Source organism: Chiloscyllium punctatum, chromosome 18 (assembly GCF_047496795.1).
Source record: "Chiloscyllium punctatum isolate Juve2018m chromosome 18, sChiPun1.3, whole genome shotgun sequence".
NCBI lineage: Eukaryota > Metazoa > Chordata > Chondrichthyes > Orectolobiformes > Hemiscylliidae > Chiloscyllium > Chiloscyllium punctatum.
Window position 1 is genome coordinate 78,709,854 of NC_092756.1, and position 23,618 is coordinate 78,733,471.

The 23,618-nt window shown below is 43.4% G+C and overlaps 1 protein-coding gene across 1 annotated transcript in view; it reads left to right on the forward strand.

Annotated features, from left to right (window-relative positions):
* Positions 1-23,618, forward strand: part of LOC140489216 (ankyrin repeat and fibronectin type-III domain-containing protein 1-like) — a 164,433-nt gene that overhangs the window by 125,375 nt on the left and 15,440 nt on the right. Inside the window, exons 9-13 of the mRNA XM_072588518.1 lie at positions 2,193-2,283; positions 6,555-6,662; positions 8,797-8,896; positions 14,363-14,495; positions 15,049-15,168. Of these exons, the coding sequence (XP_072444619.1) occupies positions 2,193-2,283; positions 6,555-6,662; positions 8,797-8,896; positions 14,363-14,495; positions 15,049-15,168 (552 nt within the window). The remainder of the gene's footprint in view (positions 1-2,192; positions 2,284-6,554; positions 6,663-8,796; positions 8,897-14,362; positions 14,496-15,048; positions 15,169-23,618) is intronic.

A 23,618-nucleotide genomic window follows, 5' to 3' on the forward strand; every position in this document is an offset into this window, starting at 1 on the left:
TACGTGTGTGGGCTGGGGAGGCTGATCACAGTGGCGAGGAGAGGCTGTTATTAGCAGAAAAGTAGCCAGAGATTCACTTGGTTGGCTGAAGAGAGGAGGGTGATAGGTGAGTGAACATTCGTGCTCACCAGAAATACTCATGCTTCTGCTTCACTACCTTGGAAAAGCCAACCTGGCCCTCCTCCAACACTGGACACTTTTGCCACACAGACACCACCCCACCTGACTCCACCTCCCAGGGGAAAAACAGGGCAACCTCATTGGGCAGGTATAATAGATTGTCCCAGGACAATTCACAGTAGCAGTTACCAAACAGCATTAGACAGCATTAGGCGGCATGGTGGCACAGTGGTTAGCACTGCTGCCTCACAGCGCTGGAGACCCGGGTTCAATTCCCGCCTCAGGCGACTGACTGTGTGGAGTTTGCACGTTCTCCCCGTGTCTGCATGGGTTTCCTCCGGGTGCTCCGGTTTCCTCCCACAGTCCAAAGATGTGCAAGTCAGGTGAATTGGCCATGCTAAATTGCCCGTAGTGTTAGGTGTAGATGTAGATGTAGGGGTATGGGTGGGTACGCTTCGGCGGGGCGGTGTGGACTTGTTGGGCCGAAGGGCCTGTTTCCACACTGTAAGTAATCTAATCTAATCTAAAAAAAACCACAAACAGATATTAGATTAGCAACATAAAGTTTGGCCAAAACAGGAGAGCTTAATAGGACATTTGGCCCTTCAAGGCTCTTATGACATTTAATAAGACCGTGGCTGTTTAGATTCTGACCTCAACTCCACCATTATGACTGCCTGCCATCATCATTGACTCTCTTATCTATCAAAAGCTATCCAATTCAGCCTTGAATAATTGAATGACCCAGCCTCCATTGCTTTCCAGAGAAAAGAATTCCACAAACTAATGACCCTCTGAAGGAAATAAAAGTCATCTCTCTCATAAAACCGAGACCTCTTATTCTTAAACTCCATGCCCTAGTTTTAGTCTCTTCTACGGGAAAAATATTCATGTCAAGTTCCCTCAGGAATCTTCTATCATCCAATAAGATCACCTCTCATTTTTCTCCAGTGGATACAGACCCAGCCTGTCTAACCTTTCCTCATAAGATAAAGTCTTCACCCCCTGAATGAGTTGAGTGATCCTCCTCCCAACTGTTTTTAATGTATTGTATCCTTTTATCCAATAAAGAGACAAAAATTGTACACAGTACTCATGATGTGTTCCCAGCAAGGCCCTGTGCACTTGCAGCAGAAGTTCTCTACTTTTATTTTCCATTCCCCTCGCAATAAATGTCAAGCATGCCATTTGCTTTCCTAATCACTTGATATATCTATAAACTAATGTTTTCTGATTTCATGCACTAGGATATCTAGATCCTACTATAGTATTGAGTTCTGTGATCTCACTCATTTGTCCTGCTAAAGTAGATGTGTTCGCATTTTCCCACTTACATTTGATCTGCCAAATCTTTGCCTTCTCATTTAAAGTGCCCATATCCCTTTACAGATGACCCCGGGGGGCCCAGATACAGCTTCCAGCTGCCTCACATATGTGTCATAACATAACTTGATTTAAGTAACTATTCCTTTGTAGACTCTTCTACCGTCATTTGACAACTTACTTTCTTGCCTACCTTGATATACAGAATGTCTTAAACGAAGCGAGAGATATAGAAAGATAGAGTGGATCACAGAGTGAATTCCAAAGATAATGACCCAGGCAACTGAAGCCACGACTGTCAATGGTGGAGTGCTGAAAATCGGGGATGTGCTAGAGTTAAGAATTGGATGAATACAGAGATCTCAGTGGGTGAGGGAATCTAGTTCTGCTTTCTCCAGCTGATCATTTGGTGAAACACTGTAACTGCCCAAAATAACTCACCAGATTACCTTATTTTCCTTGTGTAAGAAACATGAGGCCTCTCTGCACAAAGGCTAATATTATTTCATTACTATTTCTCCCTTCTCTCCTCCAATTTTCCATCCTGCAACTAGCCCAACTTTGTAGCCAAACTGACCAAACCTTCCAATGATACTCATTAAATAGCACTAGGAATCCAAAAAAGATTACATTTTTCTGTCTCCTCATGGACACCGAAGCTGCAATTGCAACCCCAAAAATCAATATTGAAATCAATAAAACACAGAAATGGAGGTGCATAATTTCTACTGTCTTCTTTTTGTCTTTAGGGAACTCTATACTATGTGCGTGTTTCGGCCTATAACGTGAAAGGCTGGGGGCCAGCAAAGGTATCAACTCCTCCCTGTGCTATTCCATCCAGTAAGTGATGCTGATTATTTTTGCTTAACCTCAAAAAGAAGGATTTGCATTCATATGCAAATCTTCAGGACATTCATTTACAGTCATTGAAACACAGTCCCTCTTGAAATGTAGGGTATACAGCCAATTTGTGCACAGCAAGCACCGACAGACTACAACTTCTTAGGCAATCCCTCGGAACCAAGAATAACTCTTTTATTCCAGTGGTGTGGTTCCTGAGGTGACTATACTGACCAATGTTGGATCTGCACAACCTGCCACAGAATAGGACAGGTGGCATGTCAAGATGTAGATGGGGTGTGATGCTTGGGTTTTTGCAGACTCCTTCCAGTAACTGCACTTGGCCTGCACCTTGGTCCGTGGAAATATCTCAATGTGCTAAAGACCAATTAATCTGTTTAATGTGTTGGTTCAAGGATAAATGACCAGGATACTGGGGATAACTCCCCTGCTCTTGTTTCAGATGGTGCCAAAGGATCTTCTGCTTCCACCTTGTGTGTTATGTCTTCTCTGAAAGCTGGTAATTCCAGCTCTGCAGTACTCCTTCAGTACTATACTGGGAGTGTCAGCCCAGATTTTTGTGCATAAGTATCTACAGTGGGACTTGAGCCCATGACCCTCTGACTCTAAGGTAAGTATGCTAGCCACTAGGTGTCAGCTTAGCGCCATTTGGCTACCATCCAGAACAGTACAAAGTGTACTTTAATGTATGAAGTAATGACAGTACAGATGCCTCCCAGGAAGCAGCACAAAGCAGGAGGTATTGCCTCAGAACAACAGAACAACAGAGGATTGTGTTTCTCCACTATCAGTCTTGCACCATCTAGGAGAGAGAAACAGAGTCTTTGAGTCCAATATGACTCTTTTTCAGAACTGTGCCATTCAAGACTTGAAACATTAACTCTGTTTCTCTCTTCATAGATGCTGTCAGATCAGCTGGATTTCTCCACCATTTTCTGTGCTTGCCTCAGATTTCCAGCATCCACAGTATTTTGTTTCTATTAGGTATCACCTCAGACTTTGTGGGGCATTTGGGACACAAGGTTGATGTGAAATGATACACCTCCTGCATTGGGACAAATTTATATCATACTGTCTCTTTGTTGTGATTTTTTTTCCTTAAACTAAATTCAGGTGAAGTTCAGGAGCTGAATTTTAATGCTGCCCCAGGCAGTGGTGGGGTCATAAACTTTAGTACCATCCTAATTGAGAGAGTGCATTCCCAGCATCTGCTTGCTTGCCGCACCCTGCTGCAACTTTATCAGTGGTTGGCAGGGGTTAGGAAGCTTCCTGTCCATGGGCCATTCCACCGAGAATGTCTCAGGAGAAGTCCATGCTGATTGTGCAACCCTGCTACTTTCATTGCTCAAGTTGGTGGCCAGTCAAGTGGAAAGGTAGGGAATCTCCTTGAAGGGCCTCCCGTGCTTGTCAAAACTCTCCCACCCTCTTCACACATTCCCAATCTGTGCTTCCACTCCCGCCCAGTCTATCCCGACCCAGCCCAAACCACCAGCACCACTACTACCAAAGCTGCCAGCCTGGCCTTGCTGAGACTCTGTACAGGCCTTCAAGCCTGGTTCCCTCACAGCATGAATGGGAGAAGAAAGCCTGCCTTAAGCCAGTGAACCACCGATGGCTGTTCAAGGGGTGCAGAGTGAGCCTGCAAAAGTGGTATGAGCTCACTGTAACCTTACATTGGGATCCACAGCCCCTCCCAAACAATCCAGCCCCAGAATCTATAAACACAGCAGCCTTCTGGTATCAAGGGTAAGTCATCAGTTCACCAGGGTGGCAAGGAAAGTAGGGGCCAAAATTGGATCAGCCATGATCGTATCAAATCGTGGAGCAGGCTCAAGGTGCTGATTGACCTACAGGTAGTTCTCCTATAATGCCGTAGTTAGGTTCCTGTGCAAATCCGAGTTATAGACAATCATGCAATAGAATTAATGGGGCCTATGGGAAAAACAGGGTTTGGACAAACCACCAAAAATACCAATAAAAATTGAAACAAAAATAGTAGTTAGCCTAACACGAATGATAGCACAGTCTATATAAATGTTGACCTGCTGTATCGTGCAATTCACCAGAATCTTCAACTGATTACTCTCAATTGGCATCTATACCTTTTGGCTGCGCTACATCCTAGCCAGTCTTCTGACCCCATCCAATGTTATTACAAGTCAGATCCCAGAATGAAATTGTCTTGATAGATCAAGTGCTGAATCTCAATTTCTATTGCTGAGTATCAGTTTTGTTAAGTGTCTCAGAGTGCTACGTATCGTGATGCTTGGGAATGTCTATTGCCTTATTTTACAAAACCCACTTGATTTATTATCTATTCAACCCTTTGGTGCCTGTCTCACACATTCCAGCGCCATCATATCATGTGCCATTCCAAAAAAACTCACCACTTCCTGGATATCCCAGAATTGAACAATATCCATGATACAGTACTATCTTTAAAAAGATACTGTGCACCCAGACAAAAGATGTCAGCCAGGAGCTGCCCTGCATGCTTCCTCTCATTGACCCTGGATGTGGGCAAACAATGGAAAATTGGTGCTGCTCTTTGTGGGCAGGGACATGGAGATGCTGCTGATGGGGATGTGGTTATTCAGAGGCTGGATATCCTTTTCCTCCAGGCCAACAAAGGATACCATTCTACTGGAACCAAGCCACCCTGGACCAGGGTTACCAAAAGGTCAGTACAGTCTCAACCATCTGAAGGAATACATAGAATGTAGGAAGAAGATCAATGACGTTCTCCATTCTGCCAGTGAAAGTGCCACCATCTTCTCTTTGATACCTCACAGTCTATCTCTGCTACTGTACCCACCATTTCCTGCAACATCTTCCCCGCTCACTCTCATCCTCACTAACATCTAACCCTGACTAACCCTGAATCTCTTCATAGCCTACTCACCCTCTCAGGCCATTTCCACGCATGCACCAAAAGTAATAGTTTGCCACCCACCTTTCTCTCCCTCGCCCTCTATGTGCAGAATTTATAACTCTGACCACCCTAAACAGCTGACTGACCATATCCAAGCCCCTGTTCTGGTTTGTTTTTGCAGTTGGTTGCCATAGTGATTAGTCAGTGAAACAGATTTACATGAGTCTGCAGATAGCCTTTAACATCTAAACATTTTTTTAAACAAAAAGAAAGAAAGAAAAAGAGAGAATCCAAACAACAAAGCCAAGTTTCAAACTGCTCGTCAAGACTGTCCCTTTACTGTTAGTTAATTCTAGTAAAATTTCACTCTTATCTCAACTCTTTTTAAATTAACAGATTGCTCCCAGCTTCTTGACCTCGGGCTGTAGAGATATTTTCATGATGCTTTTCCAAGTCCACTAGTATTTCACTATACCTTTCACAAAGCTCTTCACAAGAAAGCACACTGTCTGACTGATCACATGGTACTGATGCAGAATCCAGTCCTCAGCGCACCACAACACCTAGTGCTGGGGATGAGATTCGTGTAACAGCAAATGGAGTTTGCTTTATTTTAAAAAAAAGTCAGCAGTTCACAAATCGCATTGCAGACAGATCAAGTTTAATAAATGCGCATCATAGGAGAACGTCCTGTACTCCTGCTTCTAATTTGTAAACTGACCTGTAAGTTTGTATCTCGCTACAGTGGCACTTCCCATGAAGGGGTCCAGGCAATGAGTTTAATGAATCAAGTGTAGAGTCACTCTTACTTTCACTTATATCTGTATGATTGTGTTTTCCTGCCAGGAATAGTGATCTGAATGGGGAGCTGGCATTTCTGCTAAAGACCCCAATTTGGAGGCTGTCCAGTGCCCAAAGAAGCTGTCTAAAATGTCATCCTTGAGTCCGTTTCTCAAAATTCAGTTAAGGTTTAGCAGTAATTGTCAGTCTCCTGCAGTTCACACGAGTGCTTTGTATCAGAAATGATCAGTAGGTTGCCAAGACAAAGGAGATTTCATTTGCTTCTACCCATCCTGTTGCTGATGCTTGATGTTGATAGAAGTGCCAAAGATACAACATTGACTTCTTTTAAACAGAAACAAAATCTGTTAATTTGAAGAAGCATAATGGAAGTGGGTGTAAGTTAGAGTGTAGAAGCTGTTTTATAGAATCAGTGATCCATTATGGGGAGATGAAAATCGGGATTGTTGTCTAATGGACAGCAGATTTATCATCCCCTGTTTTACGCTATCATCCCTTTCTATTCTAAAACCCGTGAAGAAACTTCACTACTCAGGAGATTGTGGATGTTGAAATGTAGCCCTTGATCCTTGTGCAGGTTGGAAGGAGTGTGCTGAAGTTAAATTGAGGCAGAAGGACCAAAGCCGAGCAGTGCAGAAACTTCTGGAGCAGATAAAGGCTCCTCGTCATCGGAGCTTCTTCTTAGGTGAGTGCAAATGTGAATCTAAACTTTATTCATAGTCATGGTCGAAACCACTTCCACCAAAACAAAAATATCATCAGTTGGGTCAGATATCCAGGCCTGGGTATGAATTTTTATTTTATTCATTCACTCATTTGGACATCACTGGCTAGGCCTGCATTTATTGCCCAGACCTAATTGCCCAGAGGGCAGTAAAGAGCCACAAACATTGCTGTGAATCAGGCACCTCTTTCAGGTCAGAGCAGGTAGCGATGGCAGAATTCCTTCATTGGACAATGGTGGACCAGATGGGTTTTTCCTGACAATTGACAAAGATTTTATGGTCATCACTGGACTCTTATTTCCAGATTTTTATCGAATTCAAATGGCACCATCTGCCATGATGGAATTAAACCCAGCTTCATAGAATGTTACCTGGGTCTTTGGGTTGATAGCCTAGCAGTATTATCACTAAGTTATCACCTGCCTGTGGCTCAGCTGGCTGAATGGATGTCATATGGTACTGTGTAAACCTTTGTACAACAGTAGCCATATACAGATGAAACTCATGCCCCCTGGGATTGACAATTATTTGACAAGTACACTGTCTTACTGGCGTTTATCAAGGAAGATCCTATGTGTGACCTCCCTACGCTAAATGAGTTGATCAACAGCCAGATCCAAAATTGGAATAGTTCCCTGTGAGAAACAGTGTCCATCAAAGACTGATTACTATTGTATATGCTGTACCTCTCAGAGGGTACATGATTTTCTAAATATGCAGTAGGTTTATTTATAAGGGATTCTAAAAGATATCTGCAATCATGCTTGCAGCTCAGCTTCTAATAGTTTCAGTGATTACTCTGATGCCACACACAAGCTAAACCAGTCAAGAACAGTGAGCATAGCTCAGTTACCAGGCTGTCATAAATAAACAGATAGATAGACAAACAGATAGATATGAGATTTGCACCAGACCATTGCCCCAGTCGCACTTTCCAGAGATGGCAACACCGACCTTTTGGTGGGCAGTTTTGCATGTGTTATCTGGCTGCTTATCCATTCACTGAAAAGTTTTGATAAGTCTCATAACCTGAAACCTAAATGTAATTTGAAGTGATTGATGTTGGTTGAAGAAATTCTGTGATGCACAACCATTACAAAAAAAAACTCATGATCACAGTCATGAGAATAGTTGAGCACTACAAAACGTGCTGGCTCAGAGTTGACTGGACTGTTGACACAGATTGCTGTTTTTAATTTTTTTTTCTTTCATGGGATACAAGCAGTACTAACAAGACTAACGTATGTTGTTCGTCCCTAATTGTTCTTGAACCAAGTGGCTTGATAGGTCATTTTAGAGGCAGTTAAGAGTCAACAATAATGCTGTTGGTCTGGAGACATTTGTAGACCAGACAAGGTCCGAACAGAAAATTTCCCTATCCAACCCCCCGCCCCCCCCAACAGGAAAAAAAGGTACAGATTTAAAGAGACCTCATAGCCATCAAAACTCGATCCAAACTCTATCTCTGCTGTTGCTGTCTTGACTCCCAAAATCTCATCCCGTGATCTGACTGGGGCAAAGAATCCTTGTTCAGCCAGTAATGCCTACACCCCGTGAGTGAATTTAAAAACCACAGTTTAGGAGTCCCCTGGTAACAAGTAAACTCTATTTTCTCTAGTCTTTTTCTCAACCTGACATACTTCCATAGTAATAAAAGTAAAATACTGAAGGAAATCCAAAATTAAAGCTGGAACTTAAAAGACTGGAAATGTTGAGCAGTTCTGGCTGCATCTATGGAGAGAGAAATGGAAATAACATTTCCAGTAAGTATGACTCTTCAGAACTGCAGGGAAGTAGAAATGTAATGGTTTTATACTGTTGAATTGGAGGAGTGGGTAAGAATAAAATGGAAACTGTTGAATAAAGTAGATGTTGAGAGTCAAAGATGTCATGGAACAAAAGGCAGAAAGATTAGTAATGGTAGTACCAAAGAGACAAATCAATGGCCCAGGGTGAGTGTTAATAGCAGAATAATAAACAGCATTACTTCCAGGTTCTTTTTGAAGGGATTAGCTTGCTGTCGGCCCTCTTTGGCCATGTTGCCTGAGTTCTGACTATAAAGCCCAAGCTAAACCTCCACGTTATCTTTTCCAGAAACCTGCACAGTTCACACACCCAGTAAGAAGCTGTCAGTCTCTCGCAGCCTCAAGTACCTCTTTCAAAACACAAACAAGTTTGTCAAGACCCTGCAGAGGTGAGTCTGGCCATTGTACCCAAGCTGATGCACTGTCTTTGTGAATTTCCTTGAGGAAAATGATCAGCGTGCTGGGTGTGGAATGGGATAAATAGAATGAAGAGCTTGGAAGTTAATGCCTTTGGGGAGAATGAGGCTAGGGTTTGAGGCTTCAGGTATATATGTGTGTAGTGCGACAGGGTTTTTAGTTACCAACTGCAGTCAGTTTGAAAGAGAAAGCAATTGATAAAGCACAGGACAAGAGCACTTTCTTCTAACGTACAATACCACTAATCCCATTCTGTGGGTTTTGTTGAGTGTGAATTGGATTGCGATTCAGCTGAGCTCATTTTACAGGGACACCCTTTCAGGCAAGCAAAGAGAGAAAAGGGGTTTTTCATCCTGTTGGTCTGAGATGGATTGAGAGCCAGCTACCAGAAATAAATGTGGTAATTTTAACCTTAACTGACAGGATCAGGTTCAACACTGGTTTCCTATTTCTGAATGGAGAGGAATATTTTTAGAAATGTAAAACCCAGCTCCCCCTGGGTTTCTCATCAGTGGAGTTTTAAAATGACCCACAAGTGTTCACTCGTTGACTGTTTTGAAGGTGGAGGTCGATTGATTTTTCCACATGAAGGGAATCCACGATTGTGGGGATTAGATGGGAAATTGCTTTCGAGTTAGGTCAGTCATGATCATTGTTGCATGGATGAGCATACTTGAGAGTCTCAATGGCCTGCTTCTGTTTCTTATGTACTTCCATTCTGAACACATCCTGAGGAAAGCATTTGCGTGGTGCCGCTTCTGCTAAATAGGCTTTCATTTACTGGGATTAGCAGCACCATGGACATTAGTGTACCTTTTGAGGTCAGCTCCATAAATATGGAAGTGAAATTTCTACAAAATTAACAATGATGAATTTAGCATTGTGCTGGGATGGCAAAGAACATCTTCTCCTCTGGCTTGCATTTCCTTAACTCTCTAATGTCCAGAGTTCCACCGGTGGAGGACAAAAACACTTCAACAATACTCTGAAGCAGTCCTTGAAATGCAGCCCCATTGACCTTAATGACTTGGAAGACCTCACTACCAGTCCTTCAAAATAGTTACAATTTGTTCAGTGAGCTTTGAGTCCAAAGTCCTTAATGAGGAAGGAGAGTGGTAGCAGAAGGAGGCATATCTCCCTTCCTGAATCTCACTTCCTTGTGGAATGTCCTCCGCCATGTGCCCAGAGATCTGCGGGTGGGAAATTGGCCTGTCCAGTCACATGGAGCCCTGCAGCACAGACCCGTGACCCTGAACAGACGTCATTCTCCAATCAAAGGACAGCTTCCACACCATTCCGCACTGATGTCACACACATCCCATCACACCATCAGAATAGGACATAAACCTGTATAGTGTCATGAGGATGACAAAGAGAATTAATTTCTCCCCCCGTCCCACACCATATCCTGTAACATTTTATCGATAACCATGGTATCTTCCTTTATGAATTGTGGGGAGGGGAGATTCAACTTGATGCCTGCTGCAGGTCAGCTGCTTCCTATAGAAAGCAAACACGTTTATTTCCACAAACATCTGTGGGAAAGTAATTAAAGCATTTTCTATGACACGTGTTGAGTGGCAAACTGAAAATCTGCCTATGCCCTGGGGTTGAAGCTGGCAACTTTAGTCCATGCATCTGAGCTACTCACTGGGACTGAAACTGAATGTCGCAGGCCAGTTGGTGTGAACTGAATTTGGGTACAGGTAGAAGAACCCAATATTAGAAAATAGAAGCAGGTCAAAGCTGATCCTATATCCGACACCCTCCTCCCATATCCCTACACCCTTTTAGTGTGTAGAAATCTATTTATTTCTTAAATATGTTCAGTGACTTGACGTCTGTGGTAGAGAATTCCACATCTGAGTAAAGAATTTTTTCTTCCTCTCAGACCCAAGTGACCTTCTACATATAATGAGGCTGTGACCCCTTTGCAGAATCCCCCTCCTGCCAAGAGGAACGTCATCCCTGCACCCAGTCTGTCCAACCTTGTATTTCAATGAGATTCTCTTTTATTCTACCAATGAATATAGGTCCAGTTGAGATTGCAGAGTACGTTGAAGTGCATCATAAAATAGGGCTGAGTTAGCATGGCTTCATCAAGGAGAGGTCATGCCTGACAAATCTGTAAGAATTATTTGAGGAGGTAACAAGCAAGTTACACAAAGGAGAGCAAGTGGACATGATCTATTTGATTTTCCTCAAGCCCTGTGACAAGATGCCGCACAGGAGGCTGTTAAATAAGATGAGTCAAAAAGTGCGATGCTGGAAAAAGCACAGCAAGTCAGGCAGCATCCGAGGAGCAGGAGAGTCAGAGTTTCGAGCATAAGCCCTTCATCAGGAATGTGGGCGGGGGAAGGGGGCTGAGAGATAAATAGGAGGGTGGGGGTGAGGTAGCGGGGAAGGAGACAGGTGGATGGAGGTGGAGGTTGATGGTGATAGGTTGGTGGAGAGGACGAAGCAGACAGGTGGGAAGGAAGATCGACAGGTAGAGCAGTTTAAGAGGGTGGTCCCAAGATGGAGGGTTGGATCTGGGATGAGGTGGGAGCAGAGGGCATGAGGAAACTGATGAAATCAGCATTGATGCCGTGTGGTTGGAGGGTCCCAAGGCGGAAGATGAGGGGTTCTTCCCCCAGCCATCAGGTGGCTTGGATTTGGCGGTGGAGGAGGCTCGAGACTTGCATATCCTTGGAAGAGTGGGAGGGGGAGTTGAAGTGGTCAGCCACAGGGCGGTGGGGTTGTTTGGTGCATGTGTCCCAGAGATGATCCCTGAAATGTTCCACGAGTTGGCATCCTGTCTCCCAATGTAAAGGAGACCACATCGAGAGCAACGGACATAGTAGATGAGGTGTTTGGATGGGCAGGAAAATCTCTACCAAATGTGAAAGAATCCTCTGGGGCCTTGGACAGAGGTGATGGCGGAGGTGTGGGTGCAGTTTTTACACCTCTTGCTGTGGCAAGGGAAGGTGCCTGGAGTGGAGGGGTGGGTTGATGGGGAGTGTGGACTTAATGAAGGCGTTGCAGAGGGAGTGGTCTCTGCTGAATGCTGATAGGGGTAGTGAGGGAAATACAGCTTTGCAGTGGGCTCTAGTTGTAGGTGGCGGAAACAGTGGAGGATAAGGCATTATATCCAGAGATTAGTGGGTGTGGAAGGTGAGGACCAGGTGTGTTCTATCCTTGTTGGAGGATTGGGGTTCAAAGGCAGAGGTGCATAAAGTGGAGGAGATATCCTGGAGGGCATTGTTGACCATGTGAGAGGGGAAATTGCAGTCCAAATAAAATGAGACCATGGTGTTAGGGGCCATGTACTGACATGAATAGAAGATTGGCTGACTGGCAGAAGGCAGAGTGGGAATAAAGGGGTCTTTGTTAAGATGGCAGCCAGAAAATCCCCAAGGGTCAGTGTTAGGACCACAACTGTTCGCATTTTACATTAACAGTCTGGACAAAGAAACTGAGAGCTTTGTTGCAAAGTTTGCAGATAATACAGAGTTAAATGGAGGGACAGGTAGTGTTGAGGAAGCAGGGAGGCTGCAGAACGACTTGGACAAGCTAGGAAAGTGGCAAAGAATTGGCAGGTGAAATGCAATGTGGGAAATTGTGAGGTTATGCACTTTAGTAGGAAGAATAGAGTATTTTCTGAATGGGGAAAGGCTCTGGAAATGTGAAGCACAAAGATATTTGGGAGTCTTAATTCTGAATTCTTTTAAGGTTAACATGTCAGTTCCGTTAGCAGTTAGGAATGCAAATGCAATGTAAACATGCGTTTCAAGGGGGCTATAATGCAAGAGCAGAGATGTACTACTGAGGCTGTGTAAGGCACACTTGGAATATTTTAAGCAGTTTTGGGCCTTGAATCTAAAGAAGGATGTACTAGTTTTGCAGGGGGTCCAGAGGATATTTACAAGAATAATCTCGAGGCTGAAGTGCATATAAGGAGCGATTGAGGAAACTAGGTTTGTACTTGCTGGAGTTTAGAAGGATGACAGGGGACCTCATTGAAACTTTGAATACTGAGAGACCTGGAGTGGATGGGAGCTAGAATATATGTATCCATTAGTGGGAGAGACTAGGATCTGAGGACACAGCCTCAGAGTGAAGGGATGAGCCTTTAGAACTGAGATCAGGAAGAATTTTATCAGCCCGAGAGTGGTTAATCTATGCTGCAAAAAGATGTGGAGGCCATGTCATGAGTGTATTTAAGACCGATGGATAGATTCTTAATTAGTAATGGGATCAAGGGTTTTGGAGAGAAGGCAGAAGAATGGGATTGAGAAACATATAAGCCATGATCAAATGGCAGACCAGACTCAGTGGGCTAAATAGCCTAATTCTGCTTGCATATTGTATGGTATGATGGTTTTGTGGCCTGATCTCTCCTAAAATGACAATCCTGCCATTCCACAATCATTCTGGTGAGTCTAAAACAAACCATCTGCTTTCTACGAATTCTTTGGCAATGGGCCTTGAATAACATGTAAATTGAGAAGTATACAACAACCTTCAGGGAATGGAGGATTATTGGTGTAGGGAGGGGGGATTGAGAGGCACAAGGGTCCTTAGGAGAGAGAAGGGATATGACACAGAGATAAGCAATCGAAAAGGTGGAACTGGGCAAGGAAGGAGAAATTGAGAGATGGAGATAGAAGACTGATCCTGACTAGAACCATTAGGAGAAAGTGGTGTGAAGGAAGGGATGATGAAGAGAACAGAAGGGGTCGAGAAGTAGGGGACAGCCAAAGGAGGGTGACAGACAGAGGAAGGGGAGAAATTAGGAGGAGGGGTGATCAGATGGGAGGAATGATTGGGTGGGATGGGGCAATTTAAGTTCAAGCAGGCAAACAAGAGGAAATCAGTGGAAGGGAACCATGATGTTATTATTGAATAGGCTGTGACATAGATGTCTGAGACCAAATGGAACTAGGGAACATGTGATGCCAAATGTTAGTTAAGGGATAATAGGGTGAGAGCTTGACCAGAATTATATGTAAATATCGGAAGCAAATAGTTGGTGGTACTGACGTGTGGTGTGTGATCTAGAAATAACACTTTGACTGGAAAAGTATGTGTCTGCACTCTGCCTATCCAGCTCATTAGCCACCAGTGTTTAACTATTCAAATTTACTGCTGTAAATTTGTCAGAAGCATTCCTATTGTCCCTGGCTTCACTTACAGGTACATTTTAATTTACTTTCTACTTCTACAACGGACAGTGATAAAGGTCTGATATCTAAGTTCTGGAATGCAAGTAAGTAGACAAACATGTCACCACTTTGGTGCTGGGGCATCTATTCTGCACAGGAAAGACAGAGAGCAATAAATTCTGGGTCACCCAGTGAAAGCAGATTCAATCTCACCTCAGAACAGCCCACTTGTGTTTGCTGTGGCTCTGACATTAACAGACCCAGTTTTTTAACGTCTTGTCTTTATTTGTTTAGGGGTGTTTATTTGGCTGCCATTTTTTTCTACAAGGAAAACATTCTGGTCACAAATGAAGATCAAATCCCAATTGTTGAGATCGACAGCGCCTGTTCTGGCTCCGACATGCAGGAATTCCTCTGGTTTTCAAAGGTATGAAGCTGCTTTCTTATATCCTGGACAGGGTCAGGCCCCTCTGTCAATGTATCAGTGCTGGAGCATTGTTATCAAATTCTTAATTCAAAGTATTTGTGAGTCACTGGTAAGGTCAACATTTGTTACCCAGACCTTGAGAACAGTTAAGAGTCTGGAGTCACGTATAGGCCAAGCAAAGTAAGGAAGGCAGATTTCCATCTTGAAAGGACATTAGTGAATCAATTGATTTGTTATGACAATCAGTTATGGTTTTGAGGTGCCATGACTGAGACGAGCTTTCAGTTCTAGATTTCCTTTTCATCGTTTTCACTTGTGAATTAAATTTAGAGATGGGTCCTAAACTCATGTCCCCTGAATATTACTAATCCAGTGATACTGAATAGAGCATGGCGTTTGTGAACAACCTGGTTCAGCCACAGGCAATAGCTTTGATCAAGAATAGTGCCAATAGCTAGGGAACGGAGTTGCAGCAGGGTCTGAAAACTACAATTGTGTTTTCCCAATATTTAATTGGAGGCTTTGTTGTGACTCGCTCTCTCTCTCTGTCTAGCTTTCCTGTATGTGGAAGGACATCCAGTGGTTGCAGCAGGGAATGAACTCGGCACTTTCCTCCTCCTCCTCGGTGCTGCAGACCAGGCAGAAGATGTTATTAGCAGTGTCCCAACTCCAGGTATGAAGTTGTTTATTGAGTTGGGGACATGATCTCAGCAGGAGGATCTCATTTCATTAAATTTTCTGATTATGTTATGTATGCATACTTTTTTCAACAATATGTTGCTGAAGCTTTTCATCTTGCACTCATCAGGACAATGCAGGAATGCCAAATTTCAGATGATCATAGTTATTTATACTACAGGAAAATAGGAGCTGATTGGTGGCAAATCAACTCCAGTTAGTCAAGGCATTGCCACAGGAGAAAGCATCAAGGAGCTATAGTCGCCCCAAGCTTGTGGGTAATTCAAATATTTTGAGCAACAATTAGAAGAGGTTTCTCCTCATCTTATTTCTAAAATATTGGTCTTTTATCTTTCATCCTAGCTTCCCCAGCTAGGGATCTTATATTTACTGTCTATCCCATCAAGACCCTTCAAAATCTTGTATTTTCTGATCAGATCATTCCTCATTCTTCTGAACCCCCCGTGAATGTATACACAATTTACTCAGCTTTCATCATAGGGCAGCTGTCTCACTCAGGAACCAATTGAGAAAATTATCTATGTTGCCTCCTAAATATGGGGAGCAAAACACAATACAGTTCTAAGTATGACCTGACCAAATCCCTGTAAATTGCAGCAAAACTTGTATATTCTTGTATTCCAATCCACTTGCAATAAAGGACAACATACTATTTATCTTCCTAAATGTTTGCATTCAAACTTCCTATGTTCCATTTACAATTACGTCCAAGTTTCTGTAAAATCAACATTTATAAGTTTTGTATCTTTTTTTTAAATCATGTATTTATGTTCTTATGATCAAATTGAATAATTTCACATATCCCCATAGCATACCCCATCTGCCACTTATTTATATTCTGCATGTCTCTTTGCAACCTTTTTGTGTCCTTGTCACAGCTTACAATTCTACGTATGATTTGGAGATGCCGGTGTTGGACTGGGGTGTACAAAGTTAAAAATCACACAACACCGGGTTATAGTCCAGCAGGTTTAATTGGAAGCACTAGCTTTCGAAGCACTTCGAAAGCTCATGCTTCCAATTAAACCTGTTGAACTATAACCTGGTGTTGTGTGATTTTTAAAATTCTACCTCTCTTTGTAATAACAGCAAATTTGGATGCAATGCTCTTGATCTCTTCATCTAAATCATCAATCTAGATTGTAATTAGTGAGGCTGCAGACTGATCCTTGTGCCAATCCACTCGTAACAGCCTTTCAACCTTAAAGTGTCTTTTTATCCTTACTTTCTGTCTCTGATCAATTAACCAATCCTCCATCAATGCTAATATTATCTCCACCTCTGTGAGTCCTTATCTTTACCCATCTGTAGCTCTTTGGAGCCAGTTTGTGTTGTCTTTAAGGAGCTTGATGGAAAAATCTGAGCAGACAATATAAGAGGAGGCGTAACGGAAATCAAGGAGATGAGACAGATGGGTTTCAGTTGGATTCACAAGTTAGTGCTGGATTAATTGTTCTCAGTGTGGATCAAACACTTGGATATTAGGAACACGGTCTCAAAATTTAACAACAGCGTGAAAATCAATTTAAGAACAAAAGGGCTGTAATAGAGGTAAGGAAGAGACTGGCAGATTAGTGCAATGGGCACATTGGTGTCAGACACAAGTTAATTTGCAGAAGTGTGAAGTAATGTATTTTCAGTGGAGGAAGAAATGTACAGATGTAATGGGAAGACCTGCTAGGTGTTGATAATCTAAGAATCCCAATTCATTGGCCTGAATTTCTCTGTCAACAACTGAATAGTTACAGTCGAGACTGTGTTGCTGGAAAAGCACAACAGGTCAGGCAGCATCCAAGGAGCAGGAGAATCGACGTTTCAGGCCAGAGCCCTTCATCAGGAATGAGGCTAGGAGCCTCGGGGATGGAGAGATAAATGGGATGGGGGTGGAGCTGGGGAGAAGGTTGCTAAGAGTGCAATAGATGGATGGAGGTGGGAGTAAAGGTGATAGGTCAGAGATGAGGGTAGAGCAGATAGGTGGGAAGGAAGATTGACAGGTGGGACAGGTCATGAGGACGTGCTGAGCTGGAAGGTTGGAGCTGGGGTAAAGTGGGGGGAGGGGAAATGAGGAAACTGGTGAAGTCCACATTGATGCCCTGGGGTTGAAGGGTCCCGAGGCAGAAGTTAAGGCATTCTTCCTCCAAATGTCGGTTGGTGAGGGAGGAGGCCCAGAACCTGCATGTCTTCGCAGAGTGGGAGGGGGAGTTGAAATGTTCAGCCATAGAGCGGTGAGGTTGATTGGTGCAGGTGTGCCAGAGATGTTCTCGCAGAGCGCTCTGCAAGGAGGCGTCCAGTCTCCCCAATGTAGAGGAGACCGCATTGGGAGCAACGGATACAATAAATTACATGTGGAAGTGCAGGTGAAATTTTGATGGATGTGGAAGGCTCCTTGGACGGAGGTAATGGGGGAGGTGTGGGCGTAGGTTTTGCAATTCTTGAGGTAGCAGGGCAAGGTGCCAGGAGGGGAGGGTGGCTTGTTAGGGGGTGTGGACCTGACCAGGTAGCTATAGAGGGAACGGTCTTTCCGGAAAGCGGATAGGGGTGGGGAGGGAAATATATGCCTGGTGGTGGGGTCCATTTGTAGGTGGCGGAAATGTCGGCGGATGATATGATTTATGAGGAGGTTGGTAGGGTGAAACCTCTGCATAAATCGCACCTCACCTTCCACTCCACCATGATAATGAAGGGCTCTGGCCCAAAATGTCAATTCTTCTGCTCCTCGGATGCTGCCTGACCTGCTGTGCTTTTCCAGCAACACACACTCGACTCTGATGTCCAGCATCTGCAGACCTCACTTTCTCCTAACAGAATAGTTACACTCTGCTGACCTCAAAGATTTGGAATTAGTGTAGATGTCCGCTTTCCTTTGACTTTAGCATCTGTTGAAGGGCATTTCCGGTGTCCAGAAACAGTGATGTCATCAAGTAACCTAAACAATAATAGCATTGCTGGATTCTCACAGACAACAAACCAAGAGTTACAGTTATGTTATCATGAATGAAATAAACACTGAAGAGTATCTAATTGCTTTCAATTAGAAGGATTGGAAATTAATTTCCTTTTTACTTGGGGGAAAGCCCCCGAAGCTTGGAAAACATTTGTTTCTGTTTACAGAAGTCCTGCTAGACGTTGAATGTATGGAATAATCTATATTAGAGAAAGAAGTCAGTTCATAAAAGTTAGAAAACAGGTTGGCTTGGTGTGAGGGTTTTGGTGTGAAAGTTTCAGTCCTGAACTGTTTAATTAGAACCCTAAAGGAGTTACTTGAAGTTGACAAAGTCAAAGCTCAGTTATGCAAATATGTAAAAAAAGAGGCCATCAGACTCACAAGACCACGAATTGGATTAAGTTAAATTCTTAGATGTGATAGAGAAGTTCAGGAATAATTGTTGGGATAGTTGGAATTTTTTAATTTTACTGTGCTTCAAAATCTTTCAATTGTGTTATACATTAATAGCTTGGTTTATTCTAATTTACATTTGCTTAGTAAACTTCTGTTATATTATTAAAACCAAATCTGCAGAACAGCAGCTTGTTTCAGAGAAAGAAGTGTTTTTTTTAAATATGATCTATCAAACCTAAATTTCAATCTGGGTGCTAACAAGAGATTTACAATTCTGAGGGAATCACAGGGAGGTGGTGAAAGGGCAAGTATTACACCTTCTGTGATCGCATGGAAAGATCCCTTGGAAGGATGGGGTGTATTAGGGTGTCATGGAGAGAATGGTTCCTCCAAAATGGAATTGGTTTTAGATCAGTGCAACAAGCAACAGCATGTGACTCAAAATTGGATTGAATAATCCTTTTCTATCCTGATAATGCCTACGATTCAGCTTCAAATCAAAGGCACAAGCTATAATCTACACAAGTACAGTATTCAGACAATTGCTGGCACTGTGTTCAGATTGTTAGCTTGTAGTGCCACTAGGTGTCACCTAATGGTAATGCAGCTATTGTGTCACACAAGCAATCTCCTAATCCCATAAATCAATATTCCTTTAACTACTATTGTAACCGATCCTCATGAATGTTTTCAGGTTCAATCACTACATTCCACAACATCGAGGTAGGTAATTAGCCCTGAAGACGTTAGATGACTTTGTTAGGAAAAGTGAAAGACAATTGGTTACACAGCATTGCTCACATCAGGCATAGGGCAAAACAAAGAAGTTGCCATCGAACCCCCATAACCAGTGCAGGATTGAACCTGCAGTATCGGTATCCTGTTACATTAAACTCCAACATCAAGGTAACTTACTACAATCCTAGTGTAAACATATTTCTCTTATTACTTATCTGGGGCGGCACGGTGGCATTGCTGCCTCACAGTGCCAGAGACCTAGGTTCAATTCACCACTTCAGGCGACTGACTGTGTGGAGTTTGTACATTCTCCCCGTGTCTGCGTGGGTTTCTTCCGGGTGCTCTGGTTTCCTCCCACAGTCCAAAGAAGTGCAGGTTAGGTGAATTGGCCTTGCTAAATTGCCTGTAGTGTTAGGTGAAGGGGTAAATGTATGAGTGGGTGGCGGGTCGGTGTGGACTTGTTGGGCTGAAGGACCTGTTCCACACTGAGTAATCTAATCTAATAACTTACATTTGATCTTATTTCGACATTCCCTAATTCTGGACCTCTTACTCAATGTTCCATTTTCGTTTTCATGATTTGGAGATGCCGCTGTTAGACTGGGGTGTACAAAGTTAAAAATCGCACAACACCAGGTTATAGTCCAACAGGTTTATTTGGAAGCACTAGCTTTCAGAGTACTGCTCCTTCATTAGGTGGTTGTGGAGTATGAGATCATAAGACACAGAATTCATAGCAAATGTTTACAGTGTGATGCAACAGAAGTTGTATGTTGAAAAAGACCTGGATTGTTTGTTAAGTCTCTCATCTTTTAGAATGACCATGTTGGTTTCAGTTCTTTCATATGTAAATCCCAGAATCTATTTTAAAGTTACATTCTCAAGTGAACTTTAACAATAGGTGCCATGTCAGCCCAGATAATGTATTGGAGATATGAGGTGCCCTGTGTGAGACTGTCTGTCTGTGTTGAAAATGTGTTGCTGGAAAAGCACAGCAGGTCAGGCAGCATCCAAGGAGCAGGAGAATCGACATTTCGGGCATGAGAAGAAGGGCTCATGCCCGAAACGTCGATTCTCCTGCTCCTTGGATGCTGCTTGACCTGCTGTGCTTTTCCAGCAACACATTTTCAGCTCTGATCTCCAGCATCTGCAGTCCTCACTTTCTCCTGTCTGTCTGTGTCCCAATATTCAGTCTGATTCTATGCCTAAAAAAGGGATTTACAGAATCTTACATGGATTCATGCAATTTTTGAACAAAATGACATTCAATTCTGCATGTGCAAATTCACCCCACAAATTTATATGTTGGGTTGTGGGGAGGGTAGAGTGAGTGTCTGTGAGAGAGTGTGTGTATCTGTGTGAGTGTAAAGGGGTATAAGTCTGTGAGTGGGTGCGTGTGTGGTTGTGAGTGTGGGGGGTGTATATATGTGAGCGTATGAGAGAGGGTTTGCATGAGTTTATGGGTCTGTAGGAGTGTGTCTGTGCATGCATTCTTATGTGCATATGTGTGAGAGAGTGTTAGTGCAGTGGGGTCACCTGTAGTGTGACATGAACCCAAGTTCCCAGTTGAGACCATCCCATGGGTACTGAACCTGGCTATCAGGCTGTGCTCGGTCATTTTGAGTTGTTGCCTGTCCCGAAGTCCGCCTTGGAGGATGGTCACCCGAAGATCCAGGACATCCCAGGAGCAGAAAAACTATGCCATGTTCTTCACAGCCTGCAACACATCAGTGAGGATGAGCACCTCGCCAAGACCTTCACCACGCCTCTACTTCTCGCCTTTAAACAGCCACCATACTTCAAACAGATCATTGTTCACAGCCACCTGCCCGTCTTTCAGGACAACACCATACAACCTTGTCATGGTAGATGCTGCAAGATGTGTTTGAGTGTCGACACGGATACCACTATTACACATGGGGACACCACCCACTATGTACATGGCAGGTACTCATGTGACTCAGCCAACATTATCTCATACGCTGCAGGCAAGGAAGTGCTGAGGCATGGTACCTTGGCGAGGCTGAGCAGAGGCTACGGCAAGGGATGAGTGAACACCACACAACAATCACTACATGGGAGTGTTCCCTCCCAGACGGAGAACACTTCAGCAGTCCGGGACAGTTGACCTCGGACCTTCAGGTGACCACCCTCCAAGGCGGACTTCGGGACAGGCAACAACACAAACTGGCCGAGCAGAGGCTGATAGCCAAGTTCGATAAGCATGGGGATGGCCTCAACCGGGACCTTGGATTCATGTCACACTACAGGTGACCACTGCACCACACTCTCTAACACACTTACACATGCGTGCGTGCACACGCGCACACACTCCTACAGACCCATAAACTCACGCAAACTCTCATACACAAGCTGTCTCGTACGCTCACACATACACACCCCCTACACTGACACCCACACATGAAGCCTCTCACAGACTTATACCCCTTTACACCAACACTCACGGATACACACACTCTCTCACAGACATTCCCCCTGCGCGCGCACACTCACACACACAAGTTTGTGGGGTGAATTTGTACTTGCAGAATTGCATGTAATTTTACTCAAAAACTGCATGAATCCATGTAAGGTTCTATAAATCCCTTTTTCAGAAATAGAATCAGTCTTAACATTGGGGCACAGACAGCTTCACACAGGCCACCTCGCGCCTCCGGTGCATTATCTGAGCTGACAAGGCACCCATTGTTAAATCTCACTTGAGAATGTAACTTTAAAAAAAGTTCTGGGATTTACATACGAAAGGATTGAAACCAACATAGTCATTCCAAAAGATGAGAGACTCAACAAACAATCCAGGTCTTCTTCAACATACAACTTCTGTTGTATCACACTGTAAACTTTTGCTCTAATTTCTGTGTCTTACGATCTTATACTCCACAACCACCTGATGAAGGAGCAGCGCTCCAAAAGTTAGTGCTTCCAAATAAACCTGTTGGACTATAACCTGGTGTTGTGTGATTTTTAATTTTCTTTTTCATGGCTTTATTAGCTTGATGTGCCGCATTTAACTTCTGTTTAACTTCAAACCCCTCTGCTTTTCCATATCTCCCAATCTTCCTCATTCAAAATATAAACCAAAATGTAATACGCATGTTAGTAATTGAATTTGTTTTACCATCATGTTCACTCAAACTGCCATCTTATTACCAACTACTGGATTAGTGGTGCTGGAAGAGCACAGCAGTTCAGGCAGCATCCAACGAGCAGCGAAATCGACGTTTCGGGCAAAAGCCCGAAACGTCGATTTCGCTGCTCGTTGGATGCTGCCTGAACTGCTGTGCTCTTCCAGCACCACTAATCCAGTATTTGGTTTCCAGCATCTGCAGTTATTGTTTTTATCTTATTACCAACCCCTAGTGGCTTCCTTTGAGCGTCCTAATGATCTACTGTGCTTCCAGTTTGAGTCCTGTATGCATACCTGGCTGCCACTCCTGTGGTGCAGTGGGTGGCACTCTGCCTGTGAACCAGAAGCTCCAGGTTCAAGACCCACTTCGGAACTTGTTGACCACAGAAGTGTATTTATAATGGCCAGACAAATTGAATGTTAGCTGGCAATTCCTTCCAAACACCCCCATGGCAGGTGGTAAGAGAGGGAGCAATCTATGGTCAACCAGACACTGGAAGGGAATTGGCACCTCTGTCATCGCTATCCATATCTGGCATATTACCATAGCGACCCAGACACTCCCAGGGAGCTGTGACACTCCACATCACCACAAGCCTTCAAGGATGGGAGATGGGTTTGTGTGTTGATTCTAAGTTATGGAGTTCTTGTTCTCAGCCGTTGTCTGTGAGCCAGGTAGTTCATCTCAGCAGCAGGGACTGATGTTTTGGTTGCCAAATTTGCTGATAACATGAAGATTTTTAAAGGAAAGTAGGTTGTTAAGAGCACATGAGGACACTACAGAGGGATTTAGACAGCCAGTGAACAATATGATAAATGAGTTTACTGTGGCAAAATGTAAAATTGTCAATTTTAGCATGAAGAATTAGCAAAAGCATATTATCTGAATGGTAGAAGATTACTGAGCTCTGAGATGCAGGCGAATCTAGGAAGTTTTACTGTTTTAATCTCAAAACCTTAGTGTGAAGGAACAAATATTTGGAAACGGTTTAGATGTTATTACTTATTGTGAGGGGAATTGAATGCAAAGATAGAGAGGTTGTATTTTATATTGGGTTGATAAGATTGCACCTTGGAATACTGTGTATAGTATTGGTTACTTTATTTAAGACAGGATTAAATGCATTAGAAGCTGTTCAGAGAAGGTTTATCTGACTAATATTAGGAATGAGTGCATTGTCTTAGTAAGGAAAGGTGT